Here is a 24,595-nt window from a genome sequence, read left to right on the forward strand (position 1 = left end):
AGAGAGTCCAAAATGCAGTACTTGGGTGCAATCTCAAAAATAACAGAATGATCTCAGTTCATTTTCAAGGCAAACCATTCAACATCATAGTAATCCAAGTCTACACTTCAACCACTGATTCTGAAGAAGCTAAAGTTGATTGGTCCTATGAAGACTATAAAAACCTTCTAGAAATAACACCAAAAAAAGATGCCCTTTTCATCATAGGGGATTGGAATGCAAAAGTAGGAAATCAAGAGGTACACAGAATAACAGGCAAATTTTGGTTTTCTAGAGTACAAAATGAAGCAAGACAAAGGCTAACAGTTTTGTCAAGAGAACACACTGGTCATAGCAAACACCCTCTTCCAACAACACAAGAGAAGACTCTATACATGGACATCCCCAGATGGTCAATACTACCAAAATCAGATTGACTTTATTTTTTGCAGCTGAAGATGGAGAAGTTCTATACAGTCAGCAAAAAAAAAAAAAAAAAAAAGACCTGGAGTGGACTGTGGCTCCGAACATGAGCTTCTTATTGCAAAATTCAGGCTTAAACTGAACAAAGTAGGGAAAACCACTAGATCATTCAGGTATGACCTAAATTAAATCCCTAATGATTACACAGGGAAAGTGATAAATAGATTCAAGGGATTAGATCTGGTAGTCAGAGTGCCTGAAGACCTATGGATAGGGGTTCATTACATTGTACAGAAAGCGGTGACCAAAACCATCCCCAAGAAAAAGAAATGCAAGGAGGCAAAGTGGTTGTCTGAGGAGGCTTTACAAAGAGCTGAGGAAAGAAGAGAAACTAAAGGCAAGGGGAAAAGGGAAAGATAAATCCAGCTGAAAGCAAAGTTCTAGAGAACAGCAAGGAAACATTAAAAAAAAAAAAAGCCTACATAAATCAACAGTGAAAAGAAACAGAGCAAAGGGCAGAAACAGTAAGGATCTAACAGAAACAGAAGAGATTAAGAAGAGGTGGCAAGAATACAGAGAAGAACTATACAAAAAAGATCTTAATGCCCAAATAACCACAATGGTGTGGTCACTCACTTAGAGCCAGACATCCTGGAATGTGAAGTCAAGTGGGCCTTAGGAAGCATTACTATGAACAAAGTTAGTGAAGGTGACAATTCCAGCTGAGCTATTTCAAATCCTACAAGATAATGCTGTAAAGAGCTATATTCAATATGCCAGCAAAATTTTGAAAACAGCAGTGGCCATAGGATTGGAAAAGGTCAGTTTTCATTCCAATCCCAAAGAAGGACAATGCCAAAGAATGTTTCAACTATAATTGTGCTCATTTCACATGCTAGCAAGGTTATGCTCAAAATCCCTCAAGTTAGAGGCTTCAGCAGTATGTGAACTGAGAACTTGGGTTCCAAAAGCAGAGGAACCAGAGATCAAATTGCCAACACTTTTCTGAATCATGGGAAAAGCAAAGGAATTCCAGAAAAACATCTATTTCTGCTTCATTAACTACACTAAAGCCTTTGACTGTGCACAACGAGAGATGGGAGTCCCAGACTACCTTACCTGTCTCCTGAGAAACCTGTACGTGGGTCAAGAAGCAACAGTTACAACTGGACATGGAACAACTGACTAGCTCAAAATTGGGAAAGGAGTACGTCAAGGCTGTGTATTGTCACCCTGCTTATTTAATCTATATGCAGAGGACATCACGTGAAATGCCGGGCTGGATAAACCACAAGCTGGGGTCACGATTGCCGGGTGGAACATCAACAACCTCAGACACACAGACGATACTCCTCCAACAGCAGAAAGTGAGGAGGAACTAAAGAGCCTCTTGATGAGGGTAGAGGAGGAGAGTGAAAAAGCTGACTTGAAACAACACTAAAAAACTAAGGTCATGGTATCTGGTTGCATTGCTTCATGGCAAATGGGGGGAAAGTGGAAACAGTGACAGATTTTATTTTCTTGGGCTCCAAAATCACTGCAGATGGTGACTGCAGCCATGAAATTAAAAGACACTTGCTCCTTGGAAGGAAAACTATGACAAACCTAGACAGCATATTAAAAAGCAGAGACATCACTTTGCCGACAAAGGTCCATATAGTCAAAGTTACACAGTTTTTTCAGTAGTCATGTATGGATGTGAAAGCTGGACCAAAATGAAGGCTAAACACTGAAGAATTGATGGTTTCTAATTGTGGCACTGGAGAAGATTTTGAGAGTCCCTTGGACTGCAAAATCAAACCTGTCAATCCTAAAGGAAATTAACCCTGAATATTCATTGGAAGGACTAATGCTGAAGCTGAAGCTCCAATACTTTGACCACCTGATGCGAAGAGTCAACACATTGGAAGAGACCCTGATCCTGTGGAAGACTGAAGGCAAAAGGAGTAGGGATCCTTTTGGAGAAGGCAGAGGATGCGATGGTTAGATAGCACCACTAACTCAATGGACACGAATCTAAGCAAACTCCAAGATAGCAGAGAACAGCGGAGCCTTGCGTTCTGCAGTCCATGGGGTCGCACTGAGTTAGACAGGACTTGGCGACTGAACAACAAATTCACACAAAACAGATTTCATGTTTTTTATCTATAAAATAAGTCACCATAAAGGCACCATTGGGGAAGTAGAAAGTAGCAGACCTATCTGGTTTTCATTTCAGATGATCTTGGGATAGTTAGTTAGCTTCCCTGGCGGCTCAGACAGTAAGGTGTCTGCCTGCAGTGCGTGAGACCTGGGTTCAATCCCTGCGTTGGGAAGATCCCATGGAGAAGGAAATGGCAACCCACTCCAGTACTCTTGCCTGGAAAATCCCATGGATGGAGGAGCCTTGTAGGCTGCCGTCTGTGAGGTCACAAAGAGTCGGACACGACTGAGTGACTTCACTTTCTTTTTCACTTTGGGGTAGTTAACTTCTCTGAATCCATGTTCTCATTTGTAAATGGGATACCACCACCTCCCTGCCTCATGTAAAGATTAAATGAGGTGATACAAATAAAGTAGCCGACTTAGCCCTTAACAAGTGAGTTGTTGTGATGCTACCATGATGAAACATAATTATAGTGCACTTAACATAATTCATCAAATTAAAAAGAGATAACAAAACTAATACTGAGAAATCATTAAATGTAATTTGGAAAGCTTCTTTTTTCTAACATAAAAAATTTACAACATACTGTAATATGGTTATAAATGAATGACTCTTTGTGACCCCATGGACTATATAGTCTATGGAATTCTCCAGGCCAGAATACTGGAGTGGGTAGCCTTTCCCTTCTCCAGGGGATCTTCCCAACACAGGGATCGAACCCAGGTCTCCCTCATTACAGGCAGATTCTTTACCAGCTGAGCCACAAGGGAAGCCCATAAATGAACATTAAAAACTCTAAAATACCAACAACCTAATTGGGAGTATACTCCAAAGTGGGTTTGTGACATACAAGTCTGTTGCTAGAAGTCTTCCGATGTGTCACACAGAGGCTCTTTGCTCCACTCAAGCTGTCTCCTCAGCATCCTCTCTACCAGTCCTGCTCATTTCTGTGACTCTATCACTGTTCATCCAAGCAGTGTCCATTCCTTCATTTATCCGACAAGTATTTCCTCACAGCCTTTATTAAACTAGGCACACGAGGCAAGAGACGCAGTGATGAGCACGGCAGACGTGATGCTCCCAAGGAGCCACTACATTTGTTTGTGTGTGTTAGTGAATACATAGATGAACATATACTGTTAAATCATGGTAACTGCTTTGGAGGAAAGACCAGAGAGAGAACAGCAGGGGCCTACTTTAAAAACTTAGACTGAGTGATATACAAATGGATTTGCCAGAGGAAAAACATGAACTTGAAGAATGGTGGGAATCAGCCAGGGAGAGAGAAGAGGAAGAGTTCTATGCATAGAGAACATCTTTTACAAAGACTCTGAACAGAGAGCATTTGGTGCATTCTGAGGACCGGAAGAAGCCAGTATGACTGACGCGTGGAGCGTGTGTGCCTTAGGATAGGACTGCAAAGTTAGACAGTAGCCCCACCACACAAAGCCAAGTTGAGGAAATTAGATTTTATTCTAAGTACAGTAGGAAGCCATGGAAGAGTTTCAGCCAAAGCAAAGCTGTAATGCAACTCACGGTTTTAACAGATCTCCTGCAGCAGTGCGGGGAAAATAGTGAGGGGTTTAACAGAGAAAAGGGGGAAGGAAACAGAAGGACACATGGGTAGAGTTGTGGGAAATAATCAGAGGCTACAGTGAGAGGAGAAGCAGAGAGGAGTGGAAACAGGGAGAGCAAAGGAAAGTGAGCACGTAGGAGACAAGACGGAGAGCAGCCTGGAAGGGGAAGAGGAGTGCGCCCACTGCAGCAGCTCAGCGACAAGTGACGGTGACCGAGCAGGGTGCTGGTGACCGAGCAGGGGTGACGGTGACCAAGCAGGGTACTGGTGACCGAGCAGGGTGCTGGTGACCGAGCGGGGTGCTGGTGACCGAGCAGAGTGCTGGTGACCGAGCAGGGGTGACGGTGACCGAGCAGGGGTGACGGTGACCGAGCAGGGTACTGGTGACCGAGCAGGGGTGATGGTGACCGAGCAGGGTGCTGGTGACCGAGCAGGGGTGCTGGTGACCGAGCAGGGTGCTGGTGACCGAGCGGGGTGCTGGTGACCGAGCAGGGGTGACGGTGACCGAGCAGGGGTGACGGTGACCGAGCAGGGTGCTGGTGACCGAGCAGGGGTGCTGGTGACCGAGCAGGGGTGCTGGTGACCGAGCAGGGTGCTGGTGACCGAGCAGGGGTGCTGGTGACCGAGCAGGGGTGACGGTGACCGAGCGGGGTGCTGGTGACCGAGCAGGGGTGACGGTGACCGAGCAGGGGTGCTGGTGACCGAGCGGGGTGCTGGTGACCGAGCAGGGGTGCTGGTGACCGAGCAGGGGTGACGGTGACCGAGCAGGGTGCTGGTGACCGAGCAGGGGTGCTGGTGACCGAGCAGGGGTGACGGTGACCGAGCGGGGTGCTGGTGACCGAGCAGGGGTGACGGTGACCGAGCAGGGGTGCTGGTGACCGAGCGGGGTGCTGGTGACCGAGCAGGGGTGACGGTGACCGAGCAGGGGTGCTGGTGACCGAGCAGGGGTGACGGTGACCGAGCGGGGTGCTGGTGACCGAGCAGGGGTGACGGTGACCAAGCAGGGGTGCTGGTGACCGAGCAGGGTGCTGGTGACCGAGCAGGGGCGACGGTGACCGAGCAGGGGTGCTGGTGACCGAGCAGGGGCGACGGTGACCGAGCAGGGGTGCTGGTGACTGAGCAGGGTGCTAGTGACCGAGCAGGGGTGACGGTGACCGAGCAGGGTGCTGGTGACCGAGCAGGGGTGCTGGTGACCGAGCAGGGTGCTGGTGACCGAGCAGGGGTGACGGTGACCAAGCAGGGTGCTAGTGACCGAGCAGGGGTGACGGTGACCGAGCAGGGGTGCTGGTGACCGAGCAGGGGTGCTGGTGACCGAGCAGGGGTGACGGTGACCGAGCAGGGGTGCTGGTGACCGAGCAGGGGTGCTGGTGACCGAGCAGGGGTGTCGGTGACGAGCAGGGGTGCTGGTGACTGAGCAGGGGTGATGGTGACCGAGCAGGGGTGCTGGCCATGACAGAAGGGAGAGAAGGGGGTGGGTCTGATGCCTATTTTGGAGTTAAGAATCAAGACTTGATAATGGTTAGAGATGGCGGGTGAAGGCAAAGGATGTAGGGGCAGAGTGAACTGTCAGGAACGACTCCAGGTTTTCTGGTTTAAGCCACTAAGCAAATAGATGATGGCAGTGTTTAGTGAGATGAGGATGATGGGCATCTGAACAGACTGAAGCAGGGAAGCCAGCAGAGATGGCAAAGGTGCTGTGTTTTGGTCACGTTTAATTTGAGAAGGCTTTAAAGACATTCAAGCCAAAATGTCATTTTGGCAGTTGGAAATCTAGACCTAAGAAGAAAGTTTGGGAGGAGACAGAAATTGTCAGCAATCCTTGGGAGATAAAGCTACTAGAAAGAATGAGACCTTCCTGGAGAAAGAAATGGAGAAAGCAGCGATTAGGGTCTAGAACGAGTCCTGAGAAAATCCAATATTTAGACAGGAGAGAAAGAGTTAACAAGAGGGACAGCGTCCTCATCTAGATTATTCCAGGTTTACAACTCTTCTGATTTACCTTCTCCCAGGAGCCCTTCCTGATTGGCCTAAATTAATTCTGCTTATATGTACACCTCTTGAATTCATCTAGCATTTCTCCCAATTCCCTATTTATACAGTGCTTTATACTATTTATTCATTATTTCTGCACATTGCTTGACCAAGTTGTGACCCTATGGACTGAATTCTGTCCATGGAATTCTGCAGGCAAGAACTGGAGTTGGTAGCCACTTCCTTCTCCAGGGGATCTCCCAGACGCCTGGCGATTGAACCTTGGTCTCCTGCACCGTAGGCAGATTCTTTACCATGTGAACCACCAGGAAAGCAAGTCTATTACAAGATTGCTATTGGAAGTAGTGTTGAGAGAGGTATTCAAGCTGAAAGTTTAGGGAAACACTTGAGGTAGAAGATGGATGTGTGAACATCTCTAGGAAAAACCAGATAGGTAAAATGTGGTACAAGTCTTGGAAGCTGACACATAGCAAACAAGTATCTAACAGGAAACTTTGGGGGGTATTATTTATTATTTTTCATTTTTATTATGGGACCTGAATTGATAAATAATCTTGCCTCCCATCACACATGTCCAAGGTGAAACATGTGAAGTAGTACTAGTTAAGGTACCAGCAGGTCAAGTGAGCTACCTGATGTAAAAATCACTGGGGGAAAAAAAAAAAAAGACTAAACCCGGTGTACATTTAGCAGAGGAACCAAACGAACAAGACAGAAGAGCTGTGCCAACAGGCAAGGACTCCGGGGTCAACACACTGCTCAGGGATTCATACGGCCGTCCTACTGGGTAAGTACATTTTTATTACATCTCTTAAATAAACTCCATTTGCAGTAGACAGGACAATGAACCCCAAAGACGTCTATGTAATAACCCCCAAACCTGTGAATATACTGTTTTCATGAGCAAAATGGACCCTGCTGATTGAGTAAATCAAGGGCCTAAGAAAATGGGAGGTTATCCAGTCAGCCCATTGTAATAACAAAAATTCTTATCTGTGGGAGGCAGAAAGGTCAGAGGCAGAGAAGGGGATGTGAGAAGAGAGGTGGAGAGAGATGGTCGCGCTGCTGGTTTCGAGACGAAGGAGCCAAGAAATGTTTAAAAAAAAAACAACAACTTAAAATCAGTTTGCCTTTATATATGATATGATAGATACATGTATAGATATATATTATGTATAGATACGTATGTATATATTACATATAGATATATATATGATAGATATATATTATATATGATAGACTAAAAGAATCAATGGAAAACATCAAAGTGAAAAGTGAAGTCGCTCAGTCGTGTGTGACCTTTCACAATCCCATGGACTGTAACCTGTCAGACCCCTCCATCCATGGGATTTCCCAGGCAAGAATACTGGAGTGGGTTGCCATCTCCTTCTCCAGGGATCAAACCCAGGTCTCCCACACTGCAGGCAGACTCTTTACCATCTGAGTCACCAGGGAAGCCCTAATGGAAAACATATATATATATACACACTAACATAAAGAAATGTAGAAACAACATTAAATGTCTATGAACAGGAAACCTCTAAAATAACATACAGGACATTCACAGAGTGGACTCATTCAGCACTTGAAAGAATAGGCACTGTGTGTATTGCTGTGAAAAGATGCCCATCGTACGTCACGCATCCAAAGGCAACCGGTAGGACAGCATTTAATTACGTGACTCTGGCCACAGTGCTTTCTAAACTGTGTGAGGGTGAGAGAAAAAAATTCCTGAACAAAGTCAAGCAGTTTTGTCAACAGCCAATTTTATTTAACAAGTCATCCATCAAAGGAAAACAAAAGTCATAATGTTTAAAATTCTATGTAAAGTGAGCCCTTCACCATAGCTTATACTTTCTTACAGAAAAGTTTATTTTTGTGAGAGGAGGCAGAAAGCTCTACCAGTCAGCACCTCAGCAATACCTGACATATGACTGATGGTCATAATATTGTAAAAGACCCTTTCAGCAGTAAACATGAAACTGCATTTGTGTATCTGCTACATTTCATTACATTCTAGCTCTTTGAAAATTGGTAATTCATTGATGAGATACATAGCAACTTTCTGTTAAAAACCCCTATTTTGTTAACAATGTAATAATATGAGAAAACTTTTTGTGTTTTTAGGAGAAACACTGAAAAGATAACAATTATAATTATTGCCTGCATCTTGTAAACATTACTTCTGAGGCATTTCTCTATGGTAGTTAAATTTCAATTAAAATAGGGAAATTCAAAGTGAGACAATTGACTGACAGACTCGTTTCCTATTCTCTCAAATACTATGTACACTGCAAGTTTTATTAAAGATTCAAAAATAACAAAGTAGAGGGAGAAACCAATAATAGGAAGAAAGTAAAACACACACACACAGAAACATATACAGCAAGTTTAGTGTAAGAAAGTAAAATATAACATTAACCTTAACCCCTTACCTTTCCTCACAACAGTCAGCTTGGAAAAACAATTACTGAAATAACTGAACTTTCACTATTCCCAAACTTAAATTGAAATTGACAGGAAAAAAAAAAAAGACTGCTGCTTAGTAAAAAGTACAGTAAATACGCAAAAACTGAATGGCAAAATATAAATTAGGAAACATTACTTTTGAACTGACCAATTCTCCAAACATCATTGGACTCATTTAGTTTTTTAGTAATAGCAGTATATTGTTGACATTATTCCTTTATCACACATTTTGATTCACCATCACAAATTACTTACCACTATTTTTTAATGAAATAGTCAAAATAAACCGAAACCCATGGGAAAATGAACCTGGGCCATACAAACAACTGTGCAAAGAAGCTTAATTCTGGATATATAAATGCAAGAGTAGTGTGATTAAAAAAAGAGGCTGGACATTGGAGTGAGACAGTCTAGCCTGAATTCTGGGTGAACCTCAGTAGCTTCATTTCTTTCTGAGCTTCAGTTTCCTCATCTATGACACTGCAGGATTACTAACAGGCTTAACAATATATAAGTAAAGCGTCTAGAACAGTACCCGGTACACGCTAGGTAATAATGCGTTTGAGAAACAGTTCTTGCTGTTGTTCAGTCCCTCAGTCATGTCCATCTCTTTACGACCCCATGGACTGCAGCCAGCCAGGCTTCCCCATCCTACACTGCCTCCCTAAGTTTGCGCAAACTCATGTCCATTGAGTCAGTGATGCCACCCAACCACCTCATACTGATAAACAGTAATGAGTACTTTACATGTACAAACTCAATCAATGAATGATAAATATTAATACCACTAGCTCTGGTACTGTCTTCACCTTTTGCTCCTCTCTGCCCAGCAGCACAGAAATAATGCTAGTTATGTGTCAGGCAATGTACTAAACTAGTTACATGGATTATTTCATTTGATCTTCACAACCATCACAGCAATAAGGTAGCAACTATTTATTATTAATCTTTGTTTACACAGTAGGAAATATAGACTTAGAAAGATTAAATAACTTGCCAAAGGTCACACACATAGTAAAGTGTGACTTCGGAGCCCCCACACTTAGAAACACATAAAAAGAAACATTACTTATAATTCATTAATGTGGAAATAGCGGACACACCTACCACGCAAAGTCCGTTGGTTTTTAATGAGGTTTTGAAACAGATGAGTCAGACAGACACGTATCAGGATCTACACCAGATGACTACTACCAGTTTCCACTTCTTCATTCAAATCCATTTCAATCTCCTCCTAAAGGGAATCTGAGGTGGCGAGAAGGCCAATTCCTAATTAAGTGCCAACTGAGGAGATCAAACAGCAGTTCACAACATGCTTATCTTCTGAGTAGGTATTAACACTCTTCACACAAACGAAGCTAAACTGACCGAGACTGGTCCGGGAAAGAAACATCTTTTTACTTAATAAGGACTGACCAACTTCTCTAACAGACGTTCCACGAAGCACTCTAAATCAGTAAGACTCAATCCTGCGGTTCGAAGAGATTAGTTAGAAACCAGGAGCGACTGAATGGCAAGCACAGGCTCCAAAATTTTCCTTCGACTTCCAAGGCAATCTACAAACCTTCCCGCAACGCAGCCCTTCAAAGCGAAACGTGCGGGTGGGGAAAGCAGCGCTCACAGCCTTGAGGTACGTCCCCTCTTTCCGTTCATCTCGGCGACAAGAGCCTCGCGTGGACTGGAGGGAACAGAGAACAAACTTTTCCCTCTGCCAGATGGCAAAATAACTATCTGCAATTTCCCTTCCAAGGTCAGTGATTACATCAGTTCTTCCCAGGGGTGACACCGAGGAATCAAGTGACCCTATGTGAGCTAGGCTCTTGGAAACAAAGGTGCCTCTGAAGAGGCTAAATTTCAGACTCTGACCTCTTCCTGGATACTAAAGCAGAGCGGCAGCGAGTGATTACCTCATCCCCCGCCTAGCACACCTGCCGCCCCAGCACACCTGTGGCCCCTGCACCAAACCTGGGTGGGCAGCAGAAGGCAGGGACTTGCTTCATCTTGACGGCCCCAGGGACCAATCAGCGCCCGCGACTCCCGCAGCGGACCAATCGCACATCAACTTGAATCCCGCAGCTCGGAGCCCCTACTGAACCAACCCTTTGAGTGGGCTGAGCGCGGGACCTCTTTCAGTGCCAGCTGAGGCGCCGCAGCCCCAAGAAGGCGAGTAAGAGTTCGCGAGGAAAAGAGAACGGCAAACAAAGAAGTACTCACCCGCACAGGCGCAGGAGGGTCACTTCTCCCTGCTGGGCAACATCGCGCTCAATCTGTGCCGGGCCGGCACGCCCCTGCCCAACCGCCGCCGCGGCAGCCTCGGGCTCAGGGTTCGCCGCGGCCTGTTTCGAAGGAACCAATCGGCGCGGCCTGTTTTGGAGGAGGCGGGGGGAGGGGCGTGGCTTGAGGCCCCGCCCCGCCTCCAGGCCTCTGGGAGCACGAGACCTGCGTGCGTCTCGATCAAGGGACTGGTCTCCTGCCTCCGCCTGGGGTCCCACGAGTCTGGCGGCCAAGTCGCTCTTCTCACAGAAAATGGCTTGGTCACGGGGCACGTCCTTTCGTCTGGCCCCTCAGCGACAACAATAAACCCTATTTGTCCAGATTAGCACGAGAGGTGAATCAGTCACTTCTCGAAGCATCCTGGAGTGTTGCTCCGAGTTGCCCTGAGTTTTATCCTGATCTGTTAAGAGCCCCTCCCAATCCTAAATCCAACTGAGATTTCAATGTATTGAGGGCGCTGCCGTTTCCGGATACAAACTGTCGTCCCTGTGAGGGGCGTGGGGAGAGGGAGAGAAAGCCTGCAGTTCCAGGCCACAGCTGAAAGCAGAAAGAGGATGTTGGCTGTTCCTTCGGGAAACGCCAGAGGAGGGCGTGGGGGAGGGGAGGGAGGAGGATTTGACCGCAACACAGTGAGGGTTGAGGTAAAGTGGAGACTGGTCTTGAATGTAATCAAAGATAGATCTCTGATCACTAAACGGGGCTTGTTAATATGGGGATAAAGTCAGAGCCGAAAGCCTGGAATGCCAGGCCCTTTCTCTCAGCTTTATTTTGTCAAATTATGTCGCCTTTCTGGGTCTCAGTTTCCCATCTGTAAAGAGTGGAATTGACCAGGAATGATGCTCTTTAGCTGGAAAAGGAAATGGCAAACCCACTCCAGTATTCTTGCCTGGAGAATCCTGTGGACAGAGGAGCCTGGTGGGCTGCCGTCTATGGGGTCGCACAGAGTCCGACACGACTGAAGCGACTTAGCAGCAGCAGATGCTCTTTAGCATTTATTCCTTCAATCACTTAACAAAAAAACTATGAAGAGGTACTGTTGCTTGCTGAAAGACTAAAAAGAGAAAAGTCTTTACCTTGAAAGTGCTCAGCAACGTGGTAAAGACTCAGTGGAAATCAGAGAATCTGTGAAAGAGGAAACTCCTAGTGTCCAAGGGTGATGGTCAGAGGCTTGAAAGGACTTGAATTTTGAAGGACAAATAGGGATCTGCCAAAGGAGAGGATAATTAGGAGCGAGGAGTGCTTTCTAGGCAGAGAGAATAAGCTTCCAAGGATGTGAGAGCATCTGGAATGCTCTGGGAATTGTAGTTCTGAATGACAAGTTTAGGGATTTAGAGGTATTGATAAATCAGGCTAGAGGAGTAAGCACAGAGGAAACCTTTGTAGATACTATGGAATTTAGATTCTTTCTTGCAAGCAATTGTGATTGATTTGTGTTTTAGGGGAAAAAATATTTTTGAGGGTTTTGGAGACAAGAGTAAGATTGGAAGCAATTCTAAAAATTAAAAGATTATAATTACTTAAGCTAGCTCAGAAGGGATAGTGAGAAAGAGATGTCTGGAGATACTTAAGAGGCTGATTTATCTGGACTTGGTATCGTATGACAGTGATGCCAATCTAAGGAACATAAAGAAAACAACACTTGGGGAAGAATAATGCATTTTGGTGTCAGGTTGTGTCCACTTTGAAATGTGAGAGGAATGTGCACGTTGAGGTGTTCAGAAGATATGGCTAGAAAATTAGGTCTGAAGCTGGTTAAACTGGTTCGTGCAAGAGACAGAGATTTGAGAAGTCAATTTAACAAACACATTTAAGCACTTGTTCTGTACCAGACTCCACCCTAAGCAGTGGAGTCCTGCTCTCGCAGAGCTTACCTTCTGGGTTAGCCTGGTAAAGATGGTCATCAAAAAGTTGACATTTAAGTGATCATTGAATCTGATATCCAAGAGTGGTTGCTCCTTTTTTACTGGTGTCTTTACCAGAACCCTTTGTTGTCCATGACCGCAGTAGATCCATTTTCACAGGACCTGGTGTTCAGATCAACCTGTGTTTTATAGCAAGGGTCCCCAAATTCTGGAATCTAATGCCTGATTAACTGAGGTAGAACTGCTGTAATAATAATTGAAATAAGGTGCACAATAAATGTAATGCACTTGAGTCATCCCGAAACCTGCCCCCCCACCCCCACCCCAGACACACACAGTCACACTCTGGTCCATGGATAAACTGTCTTCCATGTAATTGGTCCCTGGTGTCAAAAGGTTGGGAACCAGTTTTATAGTGTTTCTATTTAAAACTAAAGGGGCAATTTGTCAGACCATTTCCTTCAGCCAAATTTCAAGTGGAGTTCTGATTTTACGTTGAATTTGTTAAGCCCAAATATCAAAATATGTACACTACTCTCCAGAACCTTAAGAATAAGTAAATTGTGTCACACAGATTTTGTTTGAGGAGTCAGTAGTTAACAGTTCTATTTTTTCTTACATGCATGCTATGTACCTAAACATTTGAATACTATTTATTAAAAATTGAAACTATGTTATGTGAAGTATGTATACATTCTCTCTCAAATACACTCACACACACACACTCACACATACCACTTAATATTTCTCTAAGCCATTTGCTGAAATTTTGACAGCAGGGTATTTTCATGGTTGGTTTCTTTTTATTTTCATTGTCTATTTGGTTTGTCTTGGTAACTCCTCTAGCTTATAAAGGACAATGTGGTGAAAAGTGAATCCAGAGTCAGGAAATCTAAGCCCATCTTCCTCATTGGTTAAAGGTGGGGAATGGGTGAGGAGTTCCCTTCTAGATTCTTTGATTCTTATTGCTTTTCCCTTATGAATGAAAAAAAGCCCCCATGTTGCTCTCTCAACCTCAGTTTTACAAGAATTCTCAGTTAGTACCCCACCCCCTAAGCACATTCACCATCTTACCTACCTTGATTTTAACACTGCAATTAGTAATTGAGGGTTTCAACAAGTGAACTGCAATTTACTTTCATGTGTAGATTTTCTAATTGGTGGTTATGTTAATAGTAATGTTTTAGGTGTTCTCACTTGAAATTGGCATGGTCGGAACATGCAAAGCAAGCCTCACCAGTTTGCTCCCATCAGATAGCAAAGTATTTTATTTAATGGGTCTGACTTTCTCCAGACTGTGATGAAAGCATCATGCTTGGAGATCTAAATTTTTCAAGTTATTACATTAGGAATATCCATTCACCTGACTACACATCTCTACAGAACATAGAAGAGTCACCCATAATTTCATCATCCTTGAATACAGAAATGTGATTTTGGTGTTTTCCACAACCTTGAAAGAATGCTCCTTTATTGCTTAAAGTTTATTGTCGTTGTGGGAGATTTTTTTCCTTTGATTGATTTATTAGTTGTTTTGTTCTGCATTTTGTTTTTAATGCTTTGACATTAGCTATCAATTCATGGATTCTGCCTTGTGTGAACTACTGGATGAAATTTGGGGGCTACAGAGATCTTGATTCACTCAGTTAATTAAACTACTCATTCAGCAGATGATCGATTGAGAGCCAACATTAAAAACAAGACTAAGGTCAGTCTTAAAGGGATGTTATTGATTTACATTAACAAATATTATCTGTATGTAATTCAATAATATAAAATTTCATAACAGTTATGATCAATACTAAAATGTTATATTTATATAGTGAGTCGAATAGCCTCCCCTCCAAAATTCATATCCATCTGGAACCTTAGTTGTTGTTGAGTCACTCAGTCGTGTCTGACTCTTTGTGACCCCATGGACTTCAGCATGCCAGGCTTCCCTGTCCTTCGCTATCTCCCAGAGTTTGTTCAAACTCATGTCCATTGAGTCAGTGATGCCATCCAACCATCTCATCCTCTGTCATCCCCTTCTTCTCCTGCTTTCAATCTTTCCCAATATCAGGGTCTTTTCCAATGAGTCAGTTCTTCGCATCAGGTGGCCAAAGTGTTGGAGCTTCAGCTTCAGCATCAGTCCTTCCAATAAATATTCAGGGCTGATTTCCTTTAAGATTGACTGGTTTAATCTCTTTGTTGTCCAAGGGACTCTCAAGAGTCTTCTCCAGTGCCACAATTTCAAAGCATCAAATCTTTGGTGGCAAAGTGATGTCTCTGCTTTTTAATATGCTGTCTAGGAACCTCAAAATGTGCCCTTATGTGGAAATGAGATATGTATAGGTGATTCCCTCTTTAGGTTTGTTAATTTGCTGGTTTGGCTCACAGAACTCAGGAAAGCAGTTCACTTACTATTACCAGTGTATTATAAAGGCCACATCTCAGGAACAGTCAAATGAGAGAGACAAAGAGTAAATGGAGGAGGGTGTGGAGCTTCCACACTCTCTGGCACATCACCCTCCTGGCACCTCGATATGTTCACCAGCCCAGAAGCTCTCCAAATACTATCATTTAGTGTTTTTTTAAAACTTGGAATTTCCATTATGTAGGCATGAATGATTAAATCATTGGCCATTGGCAACTGACATCGACCTCAATGTTCCTCTCCCCTCCCCAGAGTTCGAGGAATGGGACTGAATTCTAACCCTCTAATCACGTGGTTAGCTCTTCTGGCAACAATCCTCCACCCTGAAGTGTTTAGAGGCCCACCAAGACTCACCTTATTAGCATTAACTCAGGTATGGATGAAAGGATCTTGTTATGAATAATAAAGATCCTCCTATCACTCAGGAAATGCCAAGAGTTTCAGAATTTCTATGTCAAGAACTAGGGACAAAGACCAAATAAGTATTTCTCATTATATTACAATTCATTTTCCACATGAGAAGCATTATTACTTGCTATCATAAGGTCTTAACAACTTGAATAAATCCAGACCTAAGAGATTAACTTCTGTCTCCATCCACAGGACACCCTCAGCTCCAGCTCATTTCCCACCACTTGCTTTCCCCCAGATGCCTTAGGATCTGGAAACACCAAACCGCTTAGTTCCCCAAACTGACCCTTCTCCTTCACGCATTCAGAAATTTACTTCTCTGACTCAAATGTCCTTTCCCCACCACCCACTTCCCTGGTGAATCTGCAACTTCCCATTTACTCTTCATTCATCAGCTCAATCCCTTTTGATGGTGGGTACTGAGATCTTCGCCAACAAAGGTCCGTCTGGTCAAGGCTATGGTTTTTCCAGTGGTCATGTATGGATGTGAGAGTTGGACTATGAAGAAAGTTGAGCACTGAAAAATTGATGCTTTTGAACTGTGGTGTTGGAGAAGACTCTTGAGAGTCCCTTGGACTGCAAGGAGATCCAACCAGTCCATCCTAAAGAAGATAAGTCCTGGGTGTTCACTGGAAGGACTGATGCTAAAGCTGAAACTCCAGTACTTTGGCCACCTCATGTGAAGAGTTGACTCATTTGAAAAGACCCTAATGCTGGGAGGGATTGGGGGCAGGAGGAGAAGGGGACGACACAGGATGAGATGGCTGGATGGCATCACCGACTCGATGGGCATGAGTTTGAGTAAACTCCGGGAGTTGGTGATGGACAGGGAGGCCTGGCGTGCTGCGATTCATGGAGTCGCAAAGAGTTGGGCACGACTGAGCGACTGAACTGAACTGAACTGAACTGAGATCTCTATTTTGCAGAGGTGAAACGGAGGCTTACAAAGGTGCTGCGCACCCTCCCGCCCCGCCCCACGTTACTTATGGTCCTTAAACATCTGTCCATCTCCCCCACCTCCCCTTTTTTGCTCCTGCCACCTTGTTCACCTTGAATCCTCCCCTTTCTTACCCCGACCCATGAAGTCCTGACTATTCTTCCAAGCCCAGGGCAAATGTCACCTCCTCCATGAGACCTTCCCAGGTAAGCCCACAGCACTCTTCTCTGCTCTTCTTTTAAGCCCCTCCAGGCAGTTACTGGGTCTTAATCATCTTTATATCTCCCATGGAGATTAGCATAAAGATTTTACTTAGTGGGGACTCAAGTCTTTTCTCTTGTTGAAACAAGTGGAATCCAACTAATGTTAGCCCCAACTCACTCCTTTTTCTACTGACTAGCCTTTGTTAGAACTTAAGAACTGCCTTAACATTTTAAAATGAAAAACTCTGCTGCTAAGCAAGCTCCAATTTGGCTGATTTCAGGAGTAAGGGACATGTAAACCCGTTACTTGCAGAAGGTGTTTTATTATATTTACTGAAGGATGGTGGGGAGGAGAATGCAACAATATAACAATGAAGGAAGGAAATGAACTAATTCCTGCTTTAGGGGAAGTATACACAGCTGTGCACCCAGCTGAAGGAGTGTTTTCCAAAAGCAAACAAACAAATAAATGAAAAATGAGTAAGTACATGCCAATAGAGAGCCCTTTTATGAGAGAAAAGGGAATGTCCCATCACTGGAGTTATCTGCATACTCTGAATTTGTAAATGCCACCTCAGGACCCTAAGTAGGGAAATAAATTGCTTGAGGGAATATTTTATGTGAGAATCATTAACTCTTCTGTATGCCATGCTCTGTGAACTTTGAAGAATAAGAAATTATCAAAGGGCTATCACAAATCAATCAATATTCACCAGGACTTCCGGGGATGTAAGAGTTTATCTTTTTGGAAATTACCCCTCAGACTCAATAGGATGCCATTCATCATTTAAAGAAATAAGTTTGTATATTTTTCAAATTTTGTTCCCAAAGAAAAGCCTGTCGCCATTATGTTCAGTTTATTGCCCAAATTGAACACAACTCTTTAATAAAATATATGCAATAAGATAAAATGAAGAACAAAATGAGAGTTTCCTCTATTTCAACAGATTTACAGTAATGATTAATTTGGCAAACAGGGCATGCCAATTTGAATGAAAAATTCCCTGAAGCTTTGTAAAATACAATGTAGAGACAGTATTTCAATCTAGCCCCATATTTACAATTGTTAGGGTTATATAACTACCACATAAATACAGAGGAAAATTCTGGCATGAAGCCAGGTACAAATGCAATAAAAGAAAGTTATGTATCAGATTTATATCAGGAAAATGAAGAGCTGGACCCTGCCTCTGCAGTGCTCATCACTGCACATCCCAGATTTCACAGAGAAGTGGTGTAAACTTGTGGTCATTCACTCTCCATGACATAAGCATGTCTGCGTGGTGATGGTTGAATGTCCTCAACTCAGTCAGGCGACCCAGAAGACAGGCAAAATGTTGAGGATTCTCAGGCTGGTGAATCTTACATAACTTCTGTAGCACATCAAGCAGTGGTTCCTGAAGCTTCTCTACTGCCTCCCTGTCCTTTATGTATTGTCTGTCTGTTTTTCAAGGTCAAAAGAAAAGGGCAAAAGAAGTGGAAAAGTAAAAATTTGGCATAATTACGGCAAGGTTAACTTTTTTTGACCTGTAACTTACAAATACTGTACACTTAAATCGGGCAAAGTGTTCACATTGATGAATTTTTACACACATGTATATATACTCCTGTAATCACAACCAGATCAAGCTATAAAACCTTTACTGCCCCCCAGAGGCCTGCCTAAATTCTCCTTCCAATGAACGTGTTCAGGAAAGACTGACGGTTCTCCTCTGGTTTTAAACTGTGTGCTTTGTTAGTTGTGCTTAGTCATTTTGACTCTGCACTTTTAATAGAATGTTGCCTGGAGCTGAAATATACAGAATAACCCATTCTCAAGGCTCTGACCTTAAAGGTAGGACACTTTTCCATTCATTTAGAGATAAAATGTTGCAGAGCAGAGAATAACATTTGTCTTGTTGGAGGTTTATAGGAACATTATAACCAGACCTACCAGGACAGCTGCCAGAACAAAGGGTTCCAGCACCAAGAAGTTTGCAGCAACCAACCACACCCCCTCCAATTTTATTATCAAAGAAGCCTGAATTCTAACTTGGGTGAGATGGTTCTCTGGAACACTAGTCCACCATCCTAGTCTGCTGGCTTTCCAGAGAAAGTTGCTATTCCTTGTCCTAACAACTCATCTCTTGATTTTTCAGACCACCATGTGGGGAGCAGTATGAGCTTGGACTCGGTAACAAATGCACCCAAAAGGTAACCCCAAGAATAGACGTAAGTGTCATTTGTGGTGAGTATGTTCTGAGGAGTAGAATTTCTGGGTCATTCTTTCTAAAATTATAATTTCTCATGGTAAAACAAAGTAACAACTATTAATAGCTTCTGCCACAGTATCATATATTAAAATGGTTTAAGGCTAACACTGTAATTAAGCTTTCCAAATCAGGAACATGACACCTTACTTATTCCCAAATAATTAATCAAAAAATATAGACAAATTTTATGTACAGAGATTCATTTCAAAATTGTTTAAAACAACAGCAATGACAAATCTGGAAACATCTTGAATATCCAAACATGGTAACAACTGAGTAAATGATTATACATCATACAACATGATGTACATATTGCAACAAACTTCTACTAGTATGATTTTTAATGACATGGAGAAAGTATAAAGACAGTATATTCTTTATTATGTTAAAAAAAGTATATAGTTTCATTTATGTCCCGCTCAAATTTCAACCCTTTAGATAAGCCTTCCCTGACTATTGATTATAACAGCATTTTGCTGCCACTTTCTTTCCTTATATGACATCTTAATTTTTTTGTAGTATTATCACTCCCTGAAAATTCTTTTTGTTAGTTTCTTTATTCATTGTCTTTCTCACTCTGCTAGAATGTAAACTACATCCTGCCTTTTTCTTTGCTGCTGTATCACACAATGTCTGGAAGCATGTTGAGTGTATAAATGTGTTCAAAATGCAATTATTAAATGAATGGGCATGATGTTCAGAAAAACACTGAGAAGAACTACACTGAAATGTTAACAATGGTTCAATTTGAGTGATGGAATTATAGGCCATTTTACTTTCTCTTCATGTTTTTTATCCAAGATTTTCCTTAATATTCCTACTATCCTTGAGAGGAAAACCGAAAAATGGAATAAAAATAAAGACATAACATTGAAATTACCTGGAGAGAGGATAACAATTGCTGTAAGCAGAGCATACTCTTCTTGAGTCATTTTCAATTCTGCAACACTTTTATAAAAGCTAAACATAGGCGTTATATATTCATCAGAGATACCTATGGGGGAAAGTTGAAAAATTGCAGAGGCATAATAAAATTTTTGAATGACTGAAAAGTGTAAAACTACAAACACATTATACACACACAGACAATACTTATACCCATATGTATACGTTTAAATCGGAGAAGGAGGCAATGGAAACCCAATCCAGTGTTCTTGCCTGGAGAATCCCAGGGACGGGGGAGCCTGGTGGGCTGCCGTCTGTGGGGTTGCACAGAGTTGAACATGACTAAAGCAACTTAGCAGCAGCAGCAGCATACATTTAAATAATGACTATATAAAATATATAAATATCCCAGTTAAAGGTGAGGCACTGCAAAAAAGATCAGTTAACAACATCCTTAAAATATAAACTAATCAATGATTTATCTTTGATCTTGACTGTGCCTTTGTTTTAGTCACAACTGTGTGACAATAAATGATAATATTATTGAATTATCAGAAGAATCTCTGAACTTCACCATGTTCGAGATGGGGCTTAGTTAATCTTTTAAATATCACTATCTATAATCAAGACATAGACAGCATCTTAACCAACAAAAAATTATTGTCCTTTAGTCCAGAAGTATAAACTCTACTTAAGACATTAGCGAGAGTTCTTAACAGAGTTCCAATCTCTCTCTGAAGTATCAAACTGTTTATCCACTGCCTACCAGGCAATGGGACTTAGCTTTTCTCTTCAAACTCAGCATGTCTAAAATCAAAGACACCATGTACAGAACTAAATTCCCCATCCCTCCAAATCCACTTCTTTCCTGATGTTTCCATTCTTAGTGACTGGTGTCCTCACCCACCCAACTGTCTCCACCTGGTAACCAAGATTCAGCCTCCCTCCAACTCATTCCAGCACTGAGTCCTCTGGATTTGATCAGCTAACTCTCACCTGGCTCCTGGTTGACCTAGTTTAAGTTTTTAACTGTTTTCATCTGGATTACTCCATCTGCCTCCTCACTGATCTTCGCATCTTCAGTGTGGTCCCTTTCAATCCATCCCAGAATCACCCTTCTAAAATTCAAACCACATCGTATCTCCCCAGTTCTTTCAAACCTTCAAAAACTCTCAATGGTTTTGGCATAAATGCCTTCCTTTTTACACAGGAAACTCTAGGCCCTGTCCCCTGCCTTTCCCACCACCGACTACTCACCCACATGATAACAACAGGAGTGAACATTTGAGTACTTGCTATGTACTAGGTGCTGTTCTAAGCACTTCTTGCACTGGGACTCATTTAATCTTTCTAACACCCCATAAGATGGGCACAGAGAGGTTACATAACTTGACCAAAGACACACGGCTGGTGAAAAGTGGAACCAGGATTCAAACCAAAGCTAGTAGGCCCCAGAATCCTGGCTCTTAGTTGTGATCTTTCTATCACACAACCTTTACTGCAGCTGTGTTCAGACCCTTGGAGTTCCCTAGACAATTCTTATTGCTCAGTTTTGTACATGTTACTTTCTCTGCTTGCAATATCCTCCTCCTTTATAACTTACTCCTCTTCATAATTTAGGATTCCTTTGTGCCACTTCCTCCAGTCATTCAAGAGCTATTAGTTTGGCACCTGTTCTGTGCTTGGCCCCACTCCAGAAAAGCTTTGATTAGGAAATTGTGCAGAAAGAAAAAAAAAAAGAAAGGTTGTGTTGTGACTTATGGATGAATTAAGATGAAACTGAGTTTCCCAGAATTGGTTCACAATAGACAACTCTATTCCATCCCAAACTAGACCTAAAGCCTTAGAGCTTAGGTTGAAACATACCAAAGTAAAATTGGATTCCAAATGCTAAAAGAGTCCGATTATCATCTAATAGTACATTTCACAGGATCAGAAAGTCTGAATCCTCATCTTTAGATGAATCTGAAGAATCTTCTCAAACAGAATCCCTGGCCTTTCTCTCTTTTAATCAAAACAGCACTTTTCTCCCCTTCAATGCTTAATTGACCCCAGTGGGCTCTCTAAACAATAGTGTCTTTGTTGAACAACTTGGGGATGACATCATGTGGAAGACTGCCCTCTATCCAGCTGTTACAGATTGAAGTGAATGCCCATGATCAAGCTAGATACAACTTAAAATTCAGACGTCTGGAGTATGTAGGCAGGAACTACTAGTCGTGGTTGCCAACAGACATAGTCATTAAAGAGGTAGTAAGTCTGAGCCTAAAAGCTGACCTATGACTTGATCTTGGGCACATCACTTAAACTCTTTCAGCCGCAGTTTCCTCATCTGTGAAATGTGAATTGTAACAATAGTATTATATGAGACAAAATACGTAGAGTTCTTAGCACCAGGCCTAGCCTTTAGTCACTCTACTTGAAAGTAATTGTTAGGTACTTGGTATAGTCAAATGGCAACCCACTCCAGTATTCTTGCCTGGAAAACCCCATGGATGAAAGAGCCTGGTAGGCTACAGTCCATGGGGTCACAAAGAGTCGGACACAACTGAGCGACTTCACTTTCACTTTCTTTTTCACTTAGTATAGTCAAAGTGAAAATGTTCAGTCGTGTCTGACTTCTTGCAACCCCATGGACTGAGCCACCAGCTCAGATGCAGCATCCTGCCTGGCTCATGGTAAACGCTCAGTAAATGTTAAGCCCTCATAAATGTTAGAGCAAATAATCATAATAAGAACTATTATTGTCATTATTCAGGAAATTGGGTCAATACATTCATTCCATCTTAATGTGTGATTAAGCTCATGTTCATTTGTATTTACAAAGCTGTATTTTTGCTTTTTGTTTTGTTTTTGCATTTTGCAGTTTGCTAGAGATGAATACAAACTGGCTGATCAGTGATTTGCCTCAGTATTTTTCTAGGTATTAAAGCTAAGCTAAGATCTGTATTTGTTAATAAGGCCACTCTTTTTCACTTTTGAGAAACGGCAGTCTTCTATATTTGAGTTCTACACTCATCAGTTGTGGTTAGCTAAAATAATTCACAAGTGTCATTATTTTAAATAATACATAAAGGTTTGGAGATAAGGTTGGTGGTGGTTTAGTCGCTAAGTCGTGTCTGACTCTTGTGATCCCATGGACTATAGCCTGCCAGGCTCCTTGGTCCATGGGATTCTCCAGGCAAGAATACTGAGTGGATTGCCATTTCCTTTTCCAGGAGATTTTCCCAACCCAGGGACTGAACCCCCATCTCCTGCACTGTAGGCAGATTCTTTACCAACTGAGCTACCAAGGAAGCAGGCAATTGATTTGAAAATATTTATGAAATCATCTTTGACTACCTAATTTCTTATTTTGTTTTCCTAAATTCCTTTCACCTACCAAAGATGATACCATTAGCTATCTAATTGCAACTGGTGATTTTTGGGGAAAAAAAACAGGTTAAAATGTTTATTAAAAATGTTCATCTTGTAAATGTTCATTTTAAAGACCAACAGTGAACATAGAAAAAATGTAGAAAGTAAGTAATAGAAGAGTTTAAAAAATTATTTTCCTACAGGATAGATCAATATAAAGTTGCTTTTGGAATTAGAGTGGATAATCAGAATTAATCATGCCAGCATAAACAAAGAGATGCTTTAAGTTTTATGAGGCTGCAATTTCTAACATAAGCAATGTAACAACAGCATCATCCTGAAGGGGCAGTCTTTTCCTGTTTTCCTGCTTTCTCCTCCTCCAGAAACTTGTTCTAAGTCCAATTAGTTGATTTTTGGTCACAAGAGGGGGCTATTTTCTAATTTAATCACAAAGCCTACTATGAAAATGTTAAGTTGGAAAAAAAAATCACTGTTTCTGCTTCTTTGTTTTTTGTTTTCCTTAAAAAAGTCTGTGATTGATAAATTAATTTTCCAATGATAAATATTCTCTGAGACAATAACCATGTGATAGAATTAACGCTATGCTCTTTAAAGTTACTTTAAATGTAAATGTCTTTATTTCCTAATTAACTTCCTAGTTTTAATTGGGGGCAAAAATAAAGCAGAGGTGTGTGTGTGTGTATCAAACACAAGTGCACATATACAAGGCATCCTTATTTGGCTAGGACACCCTACTCATATTTCAAGGTCAAGTTCAAATGTTGCTTTTTCTGTGGAGCTTTTCCTGTCATGTTGAGGCAGAATTAGCTGTTCCCTCCTCTATGTTCAATTCTATTGCACCTCTCACAATTCATATCTCTCCCTCCCATTAGAGTGTGAAATACCATCTATATTTTACAAGAACAGGAGTCAACTGTTCTGTCCCCAGTGCGTGGCACACTTCCTGACCAATTAAGATGGTTCTTATTCATATCTGTGTCATTAGTAACTAGCATCCTACTGGAGACACAGTAGGAGATTAATAAATGCTTGTTAAATTATGCAGTATTATGTTTTGTTTGTTCCTAGCAATGCAGGTTACATAGCTGTGAGATGTACTAGGAGAAAGGAGGCCATTCAGACAATGGAAATACTCTTGTGGTGCTAAGAGGTTGGACCTTGGCCTCTGCTTCAACTGCTGACCTCCACTCAGTGAGTCATTTTTGCCATACTGTTGGCCTTGATTAAAATATTTAAGATATTTAATACTTTCCAGTAGTCTGAGTGGCTAAAATTTATCTTAGGATAATGGTGCTTAGGAGTTGCCAGGGTTTGGACTGTCTAATTTCAGATCCATCTCAACCAAATTCACCAATTTTTGTGCATCTCGTCTGTGCCAGGCACTGTGTTAGT

The 24,595-nt window shown here is 42.2% G+C and overlaps 2 protein-coding genes and 1 long non-coding RNA gene across 9 annotated transcripts in view; 1 reads left to right on the plus strand and 2 right to left on the minus strand.

Moving 5' to 3' along the window:
* The window catches only part of GAS2L3 (growth arrest specific 2 like 3), a 37,187-nt gene extending 26,303 nt beyond the window's left edge, over window positions 1-10,884 (minus strand). For 3 of the 4 annotated variants that reach the window (XM_020905631.2, XM_020905634.2, XM_020905626.2), the window contains exon 1: window positions 10,800-10,884. The gene's annotated coding sequence lies outside the window, so the exon portion shown is untranslated. Of the gene's footprint in view, window positions 1-9,692; window positions 10,756-10,799 lie in introns of those variants that run through there. The other variant, XM_020905627.2, reaches the window with a different exon arrangement.
* Window positions 10,885-11,028: 144 nt separating this feature from the next.
* LOC110145376 (uncharacterized) lies at window positions 11,029-18,896 on the plus strand. Its single transcript, XR_002316189.2, has 3 exons — window positions 11,029-11,193; window positions 15,390-15,510; window positions 18,827-18,896. It is a non-coding gene; the product is annotated as an uncharacterized lncRNA (long non-coding RNA).
* Window positions 16,992-24,595, minus strand: part of NR1H4 (nuclear receptor subfamily 1 group H member 4) — a 77,147-nt gene continuing 69,543 nt past the window's right edge. For all 4 annotated transcript variants that reach the window (XM_070454092.1, XM_070454091.1, XM_070454090.1 and 1 more), the window contains 2 exons: window positions 19,821-19,934; window positions 16,992-18,129 (listed from right to left, as the gene is read on the minus strand). In XM_070454092.1, coding sequence (XP_070310193.1) covers window positions 17,891-18,129; window positions 19,821-19,934 — 353 coding nt within the window. In that variant the 3' untranslated portion in view covers window positions 16,992-17,890. The remainder of the gene's footprint in view (window positions 18,130-19,820; window positions 19,935-24,595) is intronic.

The sequence above is a fragment of the Odocoileus virginianus genome, chromosome 23 (genome assembly GCF_023699985.2).
Source record: "Odocoileus virginianus isolate 20LAN1187 ecotype Illinois chromosome 23, Ovbor_1.2, whole genome shotgun sequence".
Taxonomy (NCBI): Eukaryota; Metazoa; Chordata; class Mammalia; order Artiodactyla; family Cervidae; genus Odocoileus; species Odocoileus virginianus.